A 17871-nucleotide genomic window follows, 5' to 3' on the forward strand; every position below is an offset into this window, starting at 1 on the left:
CTCAATCTCTCTCTACGACGCGTAATCAGCTAATTGGAAGTCAAAGTCGTCCATTTCTCAATGGTTCCTCCCAATGGACCGTATACAACATATATCTTATGTATATATATATGTATATTTTATAATACCTCATTTCCAACTTAATTTCATATTCATACATACATACATTGTGTGTATATATATACATATAATTAATATCCACTCTCTTGTCTCTCTCTCTCTATATCACTATTCACAATCAGTCTCAAATTTTTTCAACCACATCTCCATCCCAATTTCAAAACAGAATTTACACCCATCAAACTTTTCATTCTAACTTATTACAATAACTCATAAATATATATATATATATATAATCAATTATTCCCAAGTGGCCTATTTATATTTATGATCACTATATATATATTTTCTTAGAGAGAAAATTAAATTAAAAGAAGATGGCGGTGGCTAGCGGAGGAAGATCTTTAGAACAAACACCAACATGGGCTGTGGCCGTAGTTTGTCTTGTTTTGGTATTTGTTTCCATTATTATTGAGCACATAATCCATCTCATTGGCAAGGTAATACCCAATTATATATATATTAATCTCACTTTGAAATTGTTTTTAATTTAAAATTAAACATTTAATTATTTAAATTAATGGGTATTTTGTTTTTTTTTTTTTGTAGTGGTTTAAGAAGAAACATAAACGAGCTCTTTATGAATCGTTGGAAAAGATCAAATCAGGTAAAGACTAAAGACCCAATTAATGAATACCCATTTTTGTTTTTTTTTTAAATTTAAAATTTGAAAAATATCTTATAATTTTTTTTTTAATAGAGCTTATGTTATTGGGGTTCATATCGTTGTTACTAACGGTGGGACAAAGTCCGATCTCAAATATTTGTATATCTGAGAAAATTGGGGGGACATGGCATCCTTGTAATAAAGAACAAGAAGAGAAATTGAATAAAGGGGCTGAAGAATCTGATGTCGAACATGAAAGTAACAGTCGGAGATTGCTGGCCTTTTTAGAGTCCGGCGACGGTGCTGCTAGTGTCCGGCGAATTTTGGCGGCGGCCGGGACTGATAAGTGTGCTGAAAAGGTAAATAATTAATAATAAAAAATCTTCTTTTCTTCTTTTCTTTGTCTTTCTTATCCTTTTATTTGGACATATTCGTCCAAACATATAATATTATAGGAGTTTTATTTGTATTTTTTTTTAATTATAAACCAACCTTTAAATTTATATATTTAGTTTTTTTTTTTGTTTTTTTGAGAAAAAGTCTTATATATTTAGTTATAAATATATATATTTTTTTAAAAAATATTTATAAAATAAATGTAAATTATATTTTAAATATTATAAAAAAAATAAAATTAAAATTTCAAGAAATTTTATTAAAAAAAATTATGAAAGATTTAATTTAATTTATTAGATTTTATTTTTTAAAATATTTAATTGTATTTATTATTTTTATATATATTTATGTATATACCCCTTAGTGGTAGCATTTTCTAGAATTTTTTTTTTAAATTATATTAAAAAATATTCTCACACACATTTTTATTTACAGGCCGACCTTGTTTGGCCCCAATTTATTTTTCTTTTAAGAATTCTCTTTTAACATTATCTCATAAAAAGGCCCCACAAAATATTTTTGCTTGAAAAACAGTTTAAAAACTTATTTAAATTTTATTCTATTTCTTAAATAAAAAATCTAATATTATTTTTTAAAAAAATTCCTAAGCGCATATAAGCTAGAGATGATCCAATTAATATTAACATTAATTGAACAATAAAAAAAAAAAAAAAAACTTCACCTAAAAACACAAACTCTTTAATTCTTAATATTTAATTAGTTTGACATTCTCATTCTTACCACTTTAATTATGATTTTAATTTATATCGAATTTGTAAAAAATGTTTATAATTCATAATTAAGGTAATATTTTATGTGTATAGTATTAGGCGTATTGTCTCTTTCGAGTTAAACCATTTGTCAAATATACCCCAACTAATATTATTAATGATTATATAATATTAAAATATCTAAAATTAATAAAATATAATTATATAATTAGTCCATGACAAAGGCAAGGATTTTCCGCGTGAAAGAACAAAACAATAGATTTCTATGAGGATTTATATATATATAATATGACAAAATTAATGTCATATTATTAATATTATTATATATATACTTTTTATTTTGGCTATCTAACCATTTAACACATATATATTATTATTAATGAAGTGTTTTTCAGAGTACAAAAATTCGATCTTAATTATTAAGTACTGTTCTAAAATTATATACATATATGAATGGTTTTAATTATTATTTGTATTATATATATAATTATAATTTCAGGGCAAAGTTCCATTTGTTTCGGCGGATGGTATTCATCAGTTGCATATTTTTATCTTTGTGTTGGCTGTTTTCCATGTTCTCTACTGCATCATGACAATGTTTTTGGGCAGACTTAAGGTAATTAATTACTTAATTAATTGCACTAATTTATATGATTTACATTTTTAATTAATAAGTTTGAATTAATTAATCTCTTTTGAGATGACTTTATTAATTAATTAATTCCCTAATTAATATATATATTAATTGATTCCCAGATGGGAAGTTGGAAGCATTGGGAAAAGGAGACTAAAACAGCCGAATATCAATTCTCACATGGTAACTATTATTATTATTATACTTTTACCTTAATTTTAATTTTTCTATAGGTGGTGTAATTAATTAATTAGATTGTTAGTCAAAATGAGTTAAGATCATAGATTAATACTAAAGAATATTCATAATGTTTAATACCCATAAAATATGTCATATGGTTTCTGAGTGATATTTACTTCTCAGCATTAAATTATATACTTACTATATATATTATATGAGCATCGTTATTAGATATCAGTAGTGTTTAATATTTTCTAAATGTATCGTCTTGTAAATAAATAGTAGCAATATTTCATAAAAATTATTATATTAAACAAATAACAATATTAATACGTAAATAGGTATTAAATACTACTGATACCTTCTAGTATTTTTCATGGGAGTTAGAATTAAGTAAAGGAGCGTTGACATTAATTATTAGATTAATTATACAACTGTGTTGTTATATATATTTTTACAGATCCAGAAAGATTCAGATTTGCGAGGGACACTTCTTTTGGAAGAAGACATTTAAGTTTCTGGACCAAACACCCTTTCCTAATATGGATAGTAAGATCACTTTTTACCCATTTTTTACTTTTTTATATTCACTTAATAATTAATTAATTATATATATACCACTATATCCATGCACTTATATCTATTAATAGTCTACGTATTACATTATAATTAAGTATTATAAGTGAATTTTTACTTTCTAGGCTTTCACATGCATATAAATATATGTTTGCATGGTTGTTATACATCGTGGAATTTGTTATAATATATATTTAAATCAATGTAAAAAGTGCTAGTTGATTAAATTAATCATTCAAGAATTATTGGGTCTTAAAAAATGAATTACAATAATAATAATAATAATAATCATTGCTTGCTTTGAAGTGAAGTAAATAGCTAGCTCGAAAATCAGTTTACACATTGATTTAGTTAATTTTTATCACTATCGAAAATAATGACGCGTGTCCTTTTAATGTTACAATACAACAAATTAAATAATAATGTGGCCCCACTAGTGATATTAGTGCTTACTTTAAACCCATTAATTTCTTCTTTAATTACCTTTAATTATGACATTATGAAATTCCAATATAGTACCTTGATGGTATATAATATATATAAAGTTTGTTAGATCTACCTTTCATGATTGATCATCTTATCTGAATTAACTACCTTTAATAAAGTTTTTTGTTCATTATTGTAAAATGTTTTTTAACAAATGAAAAGTTGCATGTAGATTCACGTGAATATACTATATTTTACAAGCTAAGGCTAATATAGGAATGAATAATGTTATTGGGTACCAGGGCCGGCCCAAGCATTTTGGGGGCCTCATGCAAAATTTTAAAATTGGGCTTTTTTTAAAAAAAAAAAAAACCATGTACATTAAAACTACAATTTTATTACTAATTTTTTAAAGATTTATTCATAAATTTTCAATTATAAATTTTTTATTTATGTGTATATAATAGGAAAAAAATAAGCATTTTCTTAAAAAGAAAAAAAAAATTGGACCTTAAAAAAATGGGGGCCTTGTGCAATGGCCCAAGCTGCCCAATGCTTGGGCCGGTCTTGTTGGGTACAATACTCTTTAGCAATTTCTACATGTGTCTTCTTATTACTATTATTAGGCTCGTCTTTTGGTATAGACGGACTAAGCTTAGGGTCCATTTACCTTAGCGGCTCAAAAATTTCTTGATATTATATATATATTTTTTTAAATAAGAATCTAAAAATATATATTTTCCTATTTATTGTATTTTAGGACTATTAGTTAGTAAAAATTATTATATTAAATTATATCAGATTCGATAATTAATTATACCAATATCAATAAGACACTAAATAAAATATTAGTATTATGTATACTTTTTAACATTTATCGGTAGGAATATCAATTTTGTTTTTTTTTTTTTTAGTTTTTTCTTCTTTTTTAGAGGGATTGGGCTGAGAAGTCATAAGCTACTATATCGAGCTATGGTGTCCTATTATATATCTAAAAAGTGTTGACTTTTATTTCTTCTTTTCAAACACTAAATATTCATTACTCTATATAGATGAATTTAATTGAGACTTATCAAACCACATATGGTGGTATATTCACAAAATGTTAAATGTGCTTTATTAATTTATTCTCCCATGAAAAAGACCCAACAAGATTATTTTGGTCAATGGTTAAAATGGCTTTGAAATATTCTCATCATATATAATTAGTCAAACCATTCATATTCAATTTATAGTTTGCTTCCCAAGTTATGTTAAACAAGCTTAAACTCTATCTCTTATTCCTCTTAACAAAATGATTAAAACACATTAATATATATTAATCATAATGCATTTATATATATGGTGACGTGTTAAGGTTAATATATATATATAACAACGGTCTGTATATGGCAAGGTGTGAAAATGACAAGGCCTTTACTCCATATTTATGGCTCAGCTCAAATTTTCTTTCTCTCTCTACATATATAATTGGTTTTTGACTTTATATTTTAATTTTATTCCACCAATAATTCATCTTTGTCTAGAGCATAATAATGTGTTTTATATTATTTTGTTTTTACATTTAATAACATATTTATATTTAATATTTGGTGAACACTACTTTTTCCTTAATTTTGTATTATTAGTTTGTCAAATTATATGTTTAAGGTAAGAGAATGATTGATCATGATATCTATTATTTTATATAAATAATATAATATATATGTTTTTTTTGAAAATTAAGTTGTAATATATAATTTATTAATTATTGGTTATTGTCGTCTGCTCTTTAATTATTAATTAATTATTTTTCGCAGGTTTGTTTCTTCAGACAATTTGTTAGATCAGTTCCTAAAGTTGATTATTTAACTTTGAGACATGGATTTATAATGGTAAGATTTTCTTGCACTAATTATATATATATACAATTGAATTATAGCTGTAAAGATATTTAGTACCTTGTATTTTTTATAATACTTATATTTAGTACTTTATATTTTAAAATCATATATATTTAGTAATCTAAATTTAAAATTTTTGATAAAATTTTATTAATACAATCAATTTATCTAAAATTTTCTATATTTTGCAATCAAATCTAATTATTTGATACATATAACTGAAAATTGTCTGGTCAAATTAATAAAATTGTGTTGATTAAATTTTATTTAAAAATATAAGGTAAAATGTATTGACTTTAATTATTAATGCTTCAACATAATTTAATTAAATAAGGAAAAATTAACTATTTATTGACATTTCACCTATATATATATTTTAAACAATGCACCGTATAGAGTTAAGTTTAAGTTAATAAACTCTAAATGTGGGCCTATTATCTTGTTATGTATTAACTATTTAATATTCATAAAAGATCAATAACTAAATTAATTGAGGTTTATTATAACAATTAATAATTTTCAGGCACATTTGGCCCCTCAAAGCCATCAAAAATTTGACTTTCAGAAGTACATTAACAGATCTCTAGAAGAAGATTTCAAGGTCGTTGTAGGAATCAGGTAAATTATTAATATAATATATAATCTTTAAAAATTAATTTGTTAATTATATATTATTAATTCCCAAATGATGACTTATTTTAATTCATTCTAATAATATAATAATAATTATTATTTTGTTTTGGCTTGATCAATCTCAGTCCTCCTATTTGGTTCTTCGCTGTGGTGTTCTTACTCTTCAATACCCATGGTGAGCAATTTATTATTAATTATACCATTAATTATTTCAATGCATCCCTAATTATCACAATTTAAATTTTTAATTAAAGAATGATAAGATCCAAACGTGTGCGTATGTCAATTATTATATTTTTGTTTTTTATTATTGGACCATAATGAATTTGTTTACATTTGGACAGGCTGGTATTCTTATCTTTGGCTACCTTTTATTCCTCTAATTGTAAGTACTAATATACTAATAAATCATAATATAATTTTTTATAATTTTCTACATTATAATTATTTATGATATTCTCTCAAATTTTAAAAAATTTAACATGGGTATAAAATATAATAATCTCGTTTCTGTCAGAATTTTTTAGTTTATTTTTTATAATTATTATTTGAAGTTATTTAAAATATTTTACAAAATTTTAAAAAATTCAGAAAAATTTAACAGTCCAAAAATAAAATTTAAAATAAACTGTTTGAATGTGCATTGCAGAATCATAAGTTATTAATTTATTACTATAAATAAATAAATTATGTTAGGTGATCTTATTGGTGGGGACGAAATTACAAGTGATTATAACAAAGATGGGGCTAAGAATTCAAGAAAGAGGAGAAGTGGTAAAAGGAGTGCCTGTGGTTCAACCTGGGGATGACCTTTTCTGGTTCAACCGCCCACGCCTTATTCTCTACCTTATTAACTTCGTCCTCTTCCAGGTACATTATCAATCAAAATCAGGCCCAGATTTTAATTTTATAGGTCCTTTCAAAAAAAAAAAAAGTGATATTTTTAAAAATTATTGAAGAATATGTATATTTTTAAAATTTAAAAAAAAAGTGTTTGGGCTGAGTGGGCCTAGCTGAAAACATAGCCCACCTTAGTCATAATAATAGTTATTTGGAGAATTTTTACTTTTATGATTTTAAGGTATAATGTGTAAAATTATAGTTTTTTCTTGAAAAAATTATTTTATATGAAAATTTTAGAAAAAAATAAAAAAAGATTCTCCGATTATCATACAAGTACTTAGTTACCCTTATTTGGTTTCTCATCATTTTTCAATAATTTCTTAAATTTTTCTTATACAATATATTTTTTCATAAATACTATAAAAATTCATAAAATTTATAATTTCTAATTTAATTATTATGGCTTGATCAATGGGGATAATTATTTTATTCTTTAAGAAAAATAATTAATATTCATGTTCTAAACAAAACAAACAACTAACACAGGTCAATTGAGTTGATGTATGATGACTTGACTATTAATTATTTTCATAAATACTTAATGTTCTATATTATAAAATTTATAGATAGACTAGTATTATTATAATTTCATATATAACATCAATATATATTTTTTCATGTGTCAAACAATAAATTAATAAATTTTGTAATATATTTTCATTTATTTTTTGTCATTGCAGAATGCATTCCAGCTTGCGTTCTTTGCATGGACTTGGGTAATTATCTATATAATTATACACATAATCTTAATAATTAATTAATAATTAGTATTATTCTAATTTTGTGAATTTCATCTAAATATTTTTTTAATTAATTTTTCAGTATGAATTTGGACGCAAATCTTGCTTTCATGAACATGTTGAGGATGTGGTTATCAGAATCACCATGGGGTATGTATACAGATATAAATATATATATATAATATATATATATTATAAATTTCATTTAATTATTTATTTATGTTCAATCATTAAGTGCCACTAATATTTAATTTTTATTTTTTGTAAAAATTTCTAACACCGTTGGATCATGATCAGGGTGCTCATCCAGATTCTGTGCAGCTACGTCACCCTCCCTCTCTACGCCCTTGTTACACAAGTAATTACACTCTAAACACTAAATAACACAATTTCATTATATACTTCTCTTTAAATAGTTTGCAAAAAAAAATTATTATCTAGTATTAACTATTGTACATATAATTATAATATATAAGAATTTATTTAAGAAATTTTTTTAATTTATTATTAAAAAATTAAGTCGAATCAATTTATATTAATTATATATAAATAAAAATAATTTATAAATAATAATTAATTATATATTTTTTAAATATGATATTAAAAAAATATATCTCAATATAAAAATAATTATATTTTAATAAAATAAATACATATAATTAATGAATTTTTTTATATAAAAGATTAATAATTTCATTTTAAATTGTAAAATATGTATAAATTTACTAAAAAATAATTTTATAATGATACAGCATTAAGAATTATTTATTGCCATTGAGAGTTTTGTTGTGTTTTAATTTTTTTTTTTTTTCGAATTAAACTCTTTTATAGTTATAACTTTTTAATGAAAATATAATTTATTTAGAGTTTTATTTTAATTACTTAGAAAATATTGTCATAGTTTGGGATAACACATTATTATAGTGTTTTGCATAATTATTAGATTTATTTTTTTATACCAATAATAACAATATGAGAAATATAACAAATTTGTGTGGACATATCACTAATTATATTTTAATTTTTATATTGTATGATTAACAATAACATTAATGATCATATTTTAATTGTTATATATATGTTATTAACTTAATTACTATATATATATGACACAACAGATGGGTACATCCATGAAACCAACTATATTCAACGACAAAGTAGCGGAGGCCCTCCGCAACTGGCACCACTCAGCCCGAAAGCACATCAAACACCAAAACAAGGCGGCGGGGTCAGTGACGCCGCTGTCAAGCCGGCCAACGACACCCACACATCACATGTCCCCGGTCCACCTCTTGCGCCACTACCGCAGTGAGGCAGCAGACAGCCTCCAAAACTCCCCAAGGCGCTCAAACTTTGATGGTACCACCGAACGGTGGGAGACAGATTCGCCATCTCCATCTCACCACCACCACCACGGCCGCTTCGCGACCGAGGGTTCCTCCTCTCATCATAATAGTAATAATAATAATAAAAATAAAAATCAACAAATTGAATTGGGACAAATAATGGAACAACATCATCTTCATGAAGATCGATTCGCCAATGAGCTTCCTCCTCAAACCACAACATTAAGAAATCAAGCTGCTACTGCTGATGATCAATCATCAGCAGCAGCAGCAAAGGTGGGGCCGCCGCCGCCCCACCACGAAATCAATATTGGACACAGAGATTTCTCTTTTGAACGGTTTGAACGACAGCCTAGCGTTTGATGACGAGAGAGAATTCCGTTATTTGGTTATAATGTTAATCGGACGGTTCTCATTGTCTCGGCCTCTGATGATCAACGAGCTAGAATGATTGAGATGATTTATTACTGATCAGCATGCATGATTATATATAAGCAGCTCCAATAATGAGCGGTTTAATTATATGTTATTTATGTATAATTAATTATTATGTTTATATAATTTTTTTGTTTATTTGTTTTTCATTAGTATTTTTAATTTATAAATATTAATTTCTTTTAAGAAACGAATTTGGCGCACGTGGAGATATGGAGCTGGTTTTGGCATCCCATCCCATGCTAAGCTTCATGATCAGTTTTATTAATTAATTATTACTGCTTAATTAGTTTAATTTGTACGTAAGTGCATTTTCTATATGTGTATATAAAATGCATGTATAATTAGGAATATTTTCGACAATTTTCTTTTTCATTTTATATCGACCTAATCACTTTATATTATTATAATTATATAAGCACCAATTTATATTGTTGTTACCTCCCAATAAATTCCATGCAATAATTCAAACTATATCAAGATTAATTATGAACAATAGAAATGCTGGACCAAACCACATACAAAGTTGAAATAAGAAACAACCCAAATAGTATTAATCACTCAAACATGTTATGTGTCTCGAAATGTTTCATTAAAATGGTAAAATAATACGCACTTCTCTATTTTGTGTGTGTCAACCTTGAATATTAATTATTACATGCTTGGAGCGGTGACACCTGTTATATTTATTATATATACATGCAATTAATAGTAACAGCTATTTGGACACATTTATTAGCCTAACAATATAAATATATTTCTAATTACATAGCACGACCATTGTTATTAAGCACTAGTAGTACTTAGTATTTTTTTGATATGTCACGTTGCGATTAACTAGCGATACTTCTTAAAAACTATTATATTAAATTATATAAGACTCGATATTTAGTTGGACCAATAGCGATATTAACACATAGGAGGGTAAGCATCACTGGTGCCCTTTCTCTATTAACATATCAACACTATATGTGATGTTTTATAAAGAGCATTGTTATTAGGTACCAATGGTGCTTAGCATCTTCTCGACATGTCGCGTTACGATTAGCTAGCGATACTCTTTAAAAACTATTATATTAAATTATATAAGACTCAATACTTAATTGGACCAATAACGATATTAATACATAAGAGAGTACTAAATACCACTAGTACCCTTTAGCATTTCACTTTTATAAATATATCATGTTTTATTAATAGTTAATAATTTTTTATTATAATTAATTATTAAATTAGTCTAATAATAATATAATATTTAATGATAATATTAGACATCACGTGCACGTCTTTTAACATTAATGTAGTAAGAATAATGTGAGCTACATAATATACATGATATATAAATATGTAGTTAATAATGCTATTTTAGATTATGTTTTTTTTTTTTGTAAAAATAATTAATTTTATCATGTTTTATTAAATAATAATTTATACTGTATGTTTTTAAAATAGTTAAAATAAATTTTGAATTTAATTTTTATAAATTAAAATTTAATAATAACTTGATTGGAAGGTGTAATGACAAAAATAGTTATACTTTTTTTTTTTTTATATATATATATATAGGGTTTATCTATAGTAGGCCCATTTGTTTCTACCTCATCACATGAGGAAATTTTTTGGGCCAATAAAAATCAAATGTGTGAATGGTACATAACAGTATGTCTCTATACATGTGATTTTTTTTTAGTTTTTTTTGTTTTTTTTTTTTTGAGTAAAGTGATTTTTTTTAGTTTAAATAAAAAAAATTACAATCATTTTACTGGGTCCCACACGTGAATTGGGGGCTAGTTTTTTTTTTTTTTTGATGAGTTGTTATTATATGAGTTTGATTGTTGTTGTTGTGGTTTGTTTTTTTAAAAAAATAATATGTTTTTTAATAAGAAGATGTGATCTAGGAGCAAATTTTACTGGATAAAATATTTTTAAAATAAAAATATTAATACATAATTTGATATAAATATTAGAGTAAATTATTTTAAAAAATAATTATATCAAAAATCGTTATCTAGTTTCATTTGTTACAATTAATTATTTATGTAAATAAATTAGTGAGGGGGGGATTTGGGTCCGGGTATGATTGGAATCTAAAATATTGATTAAAAAAATATTGAAAGGGAGATTTTTTTTTTTTTTTAAAAAAAATTTGATTCTCAATTAAAAAATTGAAAAATAAAAACAGTTTTATAGAACATGTTTTTGAAAAATATCTTTACTTTTTCAATTTTAAAAACAGAAAATTGATTAAAAAGTGTTACCAAACGCCACCTAAATTTAGCATTCTGAAGATAAGATATCCAACATAGTAGTCATAGCGTTAGACTCATAAATGCTACGATCACAAGAGACTCGAGCTAGCCTAGCAACAGTTTGTGAGTCAGTTTGCTGACTGTTTTACAAAACGAATTTTAACACTATATTGATAGCAAAGTTGGTAACTAAAATTATTTTTTAAAAATAAATACCTATATTAAAAAAATCAAACTAATTTTTTAAAAAATAATAATAATTTAAATTAAAAAATAATAATTTTTTATAAATTATTAATATTATTTTATTTTTTAAAAATAAATATATCATTAAATATTATTATAATGCATAAAGTTTTAATTGTATACAAGCAGTCTTATCGTAAGAGTATACGCCTTATATTATAATAACCACACGATTTAAAATCAATGGTTAAAAAAAGTACCCTACCGGTAGGGAACTTTTGTTAGGTCCTACCATAGTCTTGCCCTATATATATATATTTGTGTTGAAACTATTTTATTTTTTTTTTTAGAAAATTGAATTCAAAATTTATTTTTATACCGTTTCAAAATTTATAGTATCTGAATTATTATTTAACAAAATAGATATGTAATATGTTACTTTCACTACTACAAATATAAGAATTCGCGACGGTCCTAAAAACGATTTTTTTCAAGGACCGTCGCTAAAAAAATTAAGTAACTATTTAAAACCGTCGGGAAAAATTTAGTATTCCCGACGGTTTAAAATCGTAGTAAACAAAATAGGCGACTTTTTTTAATAAAATGCAATTTTTTAATGGACCCTTATAGGCGACGGTTTTAAACTGTCGCCTATATGGATCCATATTAAAAAATCGTCACCAACTTCTCGCCACATTTCCCACGTGCCCATCTACTTTTTTTCTATTTCCCACATGCCCACCTAATTATTCTCACCTATTTATTCTCCATTTCCCACACCCTAAAATGAAAATCTTAACTCTCCAAAATCCTACTCACGCATCTGCACCATCGCCCTTCTCTCTCGCCGTCTTCCTCCCTCTCTCGATCTCCCTTTCTTCTCATCTCTCTCGTCCATCGATCTCCACCCACCCCTCCTCCCGTCGGTCTCTCTCTACTCTACATCGCATACGTCGGACCACCACCACTTTTCGTCGGTGTCCCTTTCATCTCCGTCTCATACGTCGCACCACCACCACCCGTCGTCCGTCTCCCTCTCTCTCTTTCTCTCTCTCTTTGAGCTCGGTATAAATACATTTATTTATTTATATACTTTTTTATTTATTATATATATTTATTTTGTTATTGTATAAACTTAATATTTTTTTAAAGTTAGTTGTTATGGTAACAAAATTAATTAGTTGTTTTATTTTAATTTAGGTAAAATTATAAAGCTAATGCAGGAAAAAAATGGGAGAAAATACAGATTTTTCTGCCAAAATCGTCGCCTATTGTATAGGGCATAGTTTAAAACCGTCGCCTATACCCTGTTATAGGCAATGGTTTTAAACCTCAACAAGTCCACATTAGCGACGGTTTTAAACCGTCGCCTAGTTTGGCCATTTAACGACGGTCGTATAGGCGACGGTTATAGAAACTGACGGGAATACTTTACACGACTGTTTAAAAATGTCGAGAAAAACTATTTTTGTAGTAGTGTTTTACAAAAACACAAGTTATTACCAAATGGTATTTACTCTAATTAAATTTATGAAATATTTCTAATGCCCATAATATTATAAAGACATGTAATCATCGTCTTGAAAAAACCATATATTAATGATGCATGATGCATGTAATGTATTAATCAAATTGATTTCATATAATTTATGGGAGAAATGCTAAAGGGCACCAGTGGTGCCTAGCACTCTCTTATATGTCAATATCGTTATTGGTCCAACTAAGTATCGGGTCTCATATAATTTAAAATAGTAGCTTTTAGGGAGTATCGTTATTGGTCCAACTAAGTATCGAGTCCCATAATTATGGTATATTATCATTTAATATTAAGTTTTAAAAATAAAAGCTTCGGAAAGTGCGCAAATCAATTGAGAGAAAAATATTAAGAGGTATTTTAAGCACCACAAAATATAATATATTTATTTTAATATAAATTTTATATATTTTAATTTAATAAATGATATAAAAAAATAATAATTATTATTAATCATTTAAAAATCGAAAAACTAGTACTATTTGTTTCAATAGACTCTTTGAGATCAAGAGAAATTATAAAAGGTATCAGTGACGTCTAATACTTTCTTATGTATTAATATTGCTATGGTCTAATTAAGTATCGAGTCTCACATAATTTAACGTAATAATTTTTAAAGAGTATCGCTAACTAATTACAAAACGACATGTTTAGAGATATTAAGTACTATTGGTACCCAATAACAATAGGGAAATTTGATTTTATATACTTAAAAAATTAAAAAAATTTATTATTAAACCAAAAACTTAAACCCTAAAAAAACTATGCTTTTTTTTCAAAACCCCAAAAATACCCCCCTCACAATTCTCTCTCTCTCTCTCTCTCTCTCTCTCTCTCTCTCTCTCTCTCTCTCTCTCTCTCTCACATCCCAACCGCCCACCCTCACCACCACCTCCGACCTCCATCCTCCGACCTCCGACCTTCACCGCCACCTCCGACCACCCGCACCAACACCCCGACCCAGCCCCACTCTCTCGGACCGCCCAAAAGTCGCATGTCGTAAGCCCACTCTCTCTTCCTCTCTCTGAAATCGCAGAAAAAAAAAATTGCTCCCAGGTCCGATGGTCGGACCATGGGGTCCGATGGGGTCCAACCAATCGGACCCATGGTCCGACCATCGGACCTGGGTCTCTCTTCCTCTCTCTGAAATCGCAGAAGAAAAAAAATTACTCCCAGGTCCGATGGTCGGACCCCATGGTCCGACCATCGGACCTGGGAGCAATTTTTTTTTCTGCGATTTTAGAGAGAGGAAGAGAGAGTGGGCTTTCGGGGTGCGACTTTTGGGCGGTCCGAGAGAGTGGGGTTGGGTCGGGGTGTTGGTGTGGGTGGTCGGAGGTGGCGGTGAGGGTCGAAGGTCGGAGGATGGAGGTCGGAGGTGGTGGTGAGGGAGGTCCGAGAGAGAGAGAGAGAGAGAGAGAGAGAGAGATGATGCAGAGAGAGAATTGTGAGGGGGTATTTTTGGGGTTTTGAAAAAAAAATATAGTTTTTTTTAGGGTTTAAGTTTTTGGTTTAATAATAAATTTTTTTAATTTTTTAAGTATATAAAATCAAAATTCTCTAACAAAATTTCCCTTTAAGAAAGTACTAGTATTAATAATGGTACGTAGCTAGTTTTGTAGTGGTGTGCTTCCAATGGACGATGACCAGCTATTGAAGGCAACGAATATATTAATAAAAGAGCAGGATAGGTGGCCGTGGCTGCACACAATACCATATATATGTATTATGAGTATGTGTTGCCCACAAAATGAAGGTCGACTCTGCAAATGACACCACATGTTGGTGGGTATCATGCATGCGTAATTCGTGTTGAACCAAAAACTATGATCCACTTCTCTTCTCTTCTCTTCAATAGCCACATTAAAAACAAAAATCCTTAAAGACAATATTAGGTGTCGTGAAATAACACATTTAAAAAGTAATAAACACTACTGATACACAATAACAACAATAACAATACTGTAAACAATAATATTAAAAACCCCAATAAACTCATCAGCATGAGCTCAACTAACTATCCCCAGTTTTGCACATATATACTCATCGGGCCCCTTGTTTCTCTCTCCCTCTACTGTCTATAATATATTATATATACTCATCCATTATATATAAGTATATTATATAAACAAAGTGAGGGAGGTAGCTATAGCTAGCTTGAGAGAGAGAGAGAGAGAGTAATATATAATGGATATAGTATTAGTAATGGATGGAATATTTGGGAAGGTTGGAAAACAGTGCTACGCGGTGCTATGCTTGGGAGTGTTGCTTGTCTCCGTCACCATAGCTCGTTATGTCGCCCATGATTCAAACAAAGATCATCGTACCCGCACCCTGCGCCGCCTTGTTGCGCTACACGGTCATCCTCTTCGTCTTAACTAATAGTATAACTACTCTAAATAATTATTAATCCTTTCCCTATATATATTTTCAGAGAAGGATTATAATTATATGCTGCATATCAATGATGTATAACTTAATTAATTAGTATATTTTGTATGTACTTTGTGTTTTCTTGTATATTGTGCTGTGTTTGTAGGCTGAATACTGAATTAAATAATTGTTTTTGGAATTAAATTCATTAATACTAAACTATTTACAAACTATAACATGTCTTTTATTTATAAAGCCTATAATCTGTCAAACCATTAATACAATTTGGTCTAACAAATAAAACTCTATTTTTGACACTTTCAATTATTCTCTTGTAAATCAATTCGGGTAACTTTCAAAGATGAATAGGCTTTATTCCTTTTTAATTAGACAATATTGTCTCACATGGATCAAATGTAAAAATATTGAGTCATATATAAGAACATGAGCTACTCTATTCATCACCAATTGGTTTTGAGATGAAATCTCATGATTCTCAACATGATATCAAAGTTATATTCCTAGCGGGTTTTTGATCCACACCTATCAAAGAGTTAGCCAGCCGCAAGCGAGCAAAATGGTACTCCCAGCCACGAACAAAAATAAGCGATAGCCACCATCCACTACTACAAATATCAAAATTCGCGACGGTCCTAAAAATGATTTTTTTTTTTTGGGACCGTCGCTAAAAAAATTAAGTAACTATTTAAAACTGTCGAGAAAAATTTAGTATTCTCGACGATTTAAAATCGTAGTAAATAAAATAGGCGACGGTTTTTTAATAAAATGCAATTTTTTCGGGTATAGTACTATAGGTGATTAAGGCTCAATATTGTACATTTTAAACCTTTAATTGTACACATAAAATTAATTTAAAGTGAATATTTTCATAATCTTAATTGTAAAATTATTTTAATTAGAAATATTAAATTTATTTTAATTTTGTGTTAAATATTAGGGTTAGAGCAAGAAAGTGGCAAAAAGTTGAAAGAGAGCTTCAAGATGGTCTCAATTATTTTTCAAGCAAATTTCGGTCTGCATCCCATAAAACATAATATATATTAGAATAATTACATAAAGCACTATTTTTTGTAAAAAAAATATATTTTTACGTTTAATGATTTTTTTTTTTTTACATTTTTACGGTTTTCCGTAAAATCAACACGAAAGCAACAAGAAAACTAGATAAAAGTAACATGAAAATAACATCTAAATAATATCAAAATAACAACAAAAAATCACATACAGATAACACAAAATCAACAACAAATTAACATGAATACAGCATAAAAAGACCGTATTTTCTGTAAATAAAATAAAAAAATTCATTAAAACGTTTAAAATTCTGTAAAACTGTATTTTTGTAATTTTTTTTTTGTTATTTTTGTGTATTTATGAAATTATCCCTCATATATTTGATGGAAATGAAGTTAATCCAAGTCTCCATTTGCTCACCAAAGTCATGGCCCAAATATAATTACTTCAACTACATTAAACTCTTTTGGTGGGCCTATTTATTTGTTCAAAACATATTAATTAAGCCCAAATTAAATGGGTTGAGTTTGAAGGAAGCTTCTAAAGACAACACAAGATAGCAAGCGAACTTCTTCTCTGCCAAAAATCATGCTTCAAGCATTGCGACACTACAAGTTAGTGTTGCGGCCCGCTATGAAAGACACGGGCCACAGTGTCGTGACCCGTCTCTTTTAAACTTTGAGAAATTTAGGGTTTTATCTTTTTTTTAGCTATATAAAGGTCATTTTTAAACACTTTTCAGAAGACTTTTGGTGTATTTTTTTATTGCATTCTTATTATTTTATTATTAATTTTTTGTTATCTGTATATTATTTGTTATGTCATTTTAATATTGTTTTGATGTTATTTTTTGATTAATTTTAAGTTATTTTCTTGTATTTTTAACA

At 27.4% G+C, this 17871-nt stretch overlaps 1 protein-coding gene across 1 annotated transcript; it reads left to right on the plus strand.

Annotated features, from left to right (window-relative positions):
* Positions 1 to 142: 142 nt before the first annotated feature.
* Positions 143 to 9909, plus strand: LOC115719652 (MLO-like protein 6). Its single transcript, XM_030648771.2, has 15 exons — positions 143 to 560; positions 670 to 727; positions 821 to 1086; positions 2354 to 2470; positions 2611 to 2671; positions 3129 to 3217; positions 5470 to 5544; positions 6077 to 6171; positions 6312 to 6361; positions 6531 to 6571; positions 6883 to 7056; positions 7770 to 7805; positions 7912 to 7979; positions 8127 to 8187; positions 8948 to 9909. Exons 1-15 carry the CDS (start codon positions 438 to 440, stop codon positions 9536 to 9538), a joined length of 1905 nt encoding a protein of 634 aa, XP_030504631.2. The 5' UTR covers positions 143 to 437; the 3' UTR covers positions 9539 to 9909.
* Positions 9910 to 17871: the final 7962 nt, after the last annotated feature.

This window comes from Cannabis sativa, chromosome 2, assembly GCF_029168945.1.
Source record: "Cannabis sativa cultivar Pink pepper isolate KNU-18-1 chromosome 2, ASM2916894v1, whole genome shotgun sequence".
Taxonomy (NCBI): domain Eukaryota; kingdom Viridiplantae; phylum Streptophyta; class Magnoliopsida; order Rosales; family Cannabaceae; genus Cannabis; species Cannabis sativa.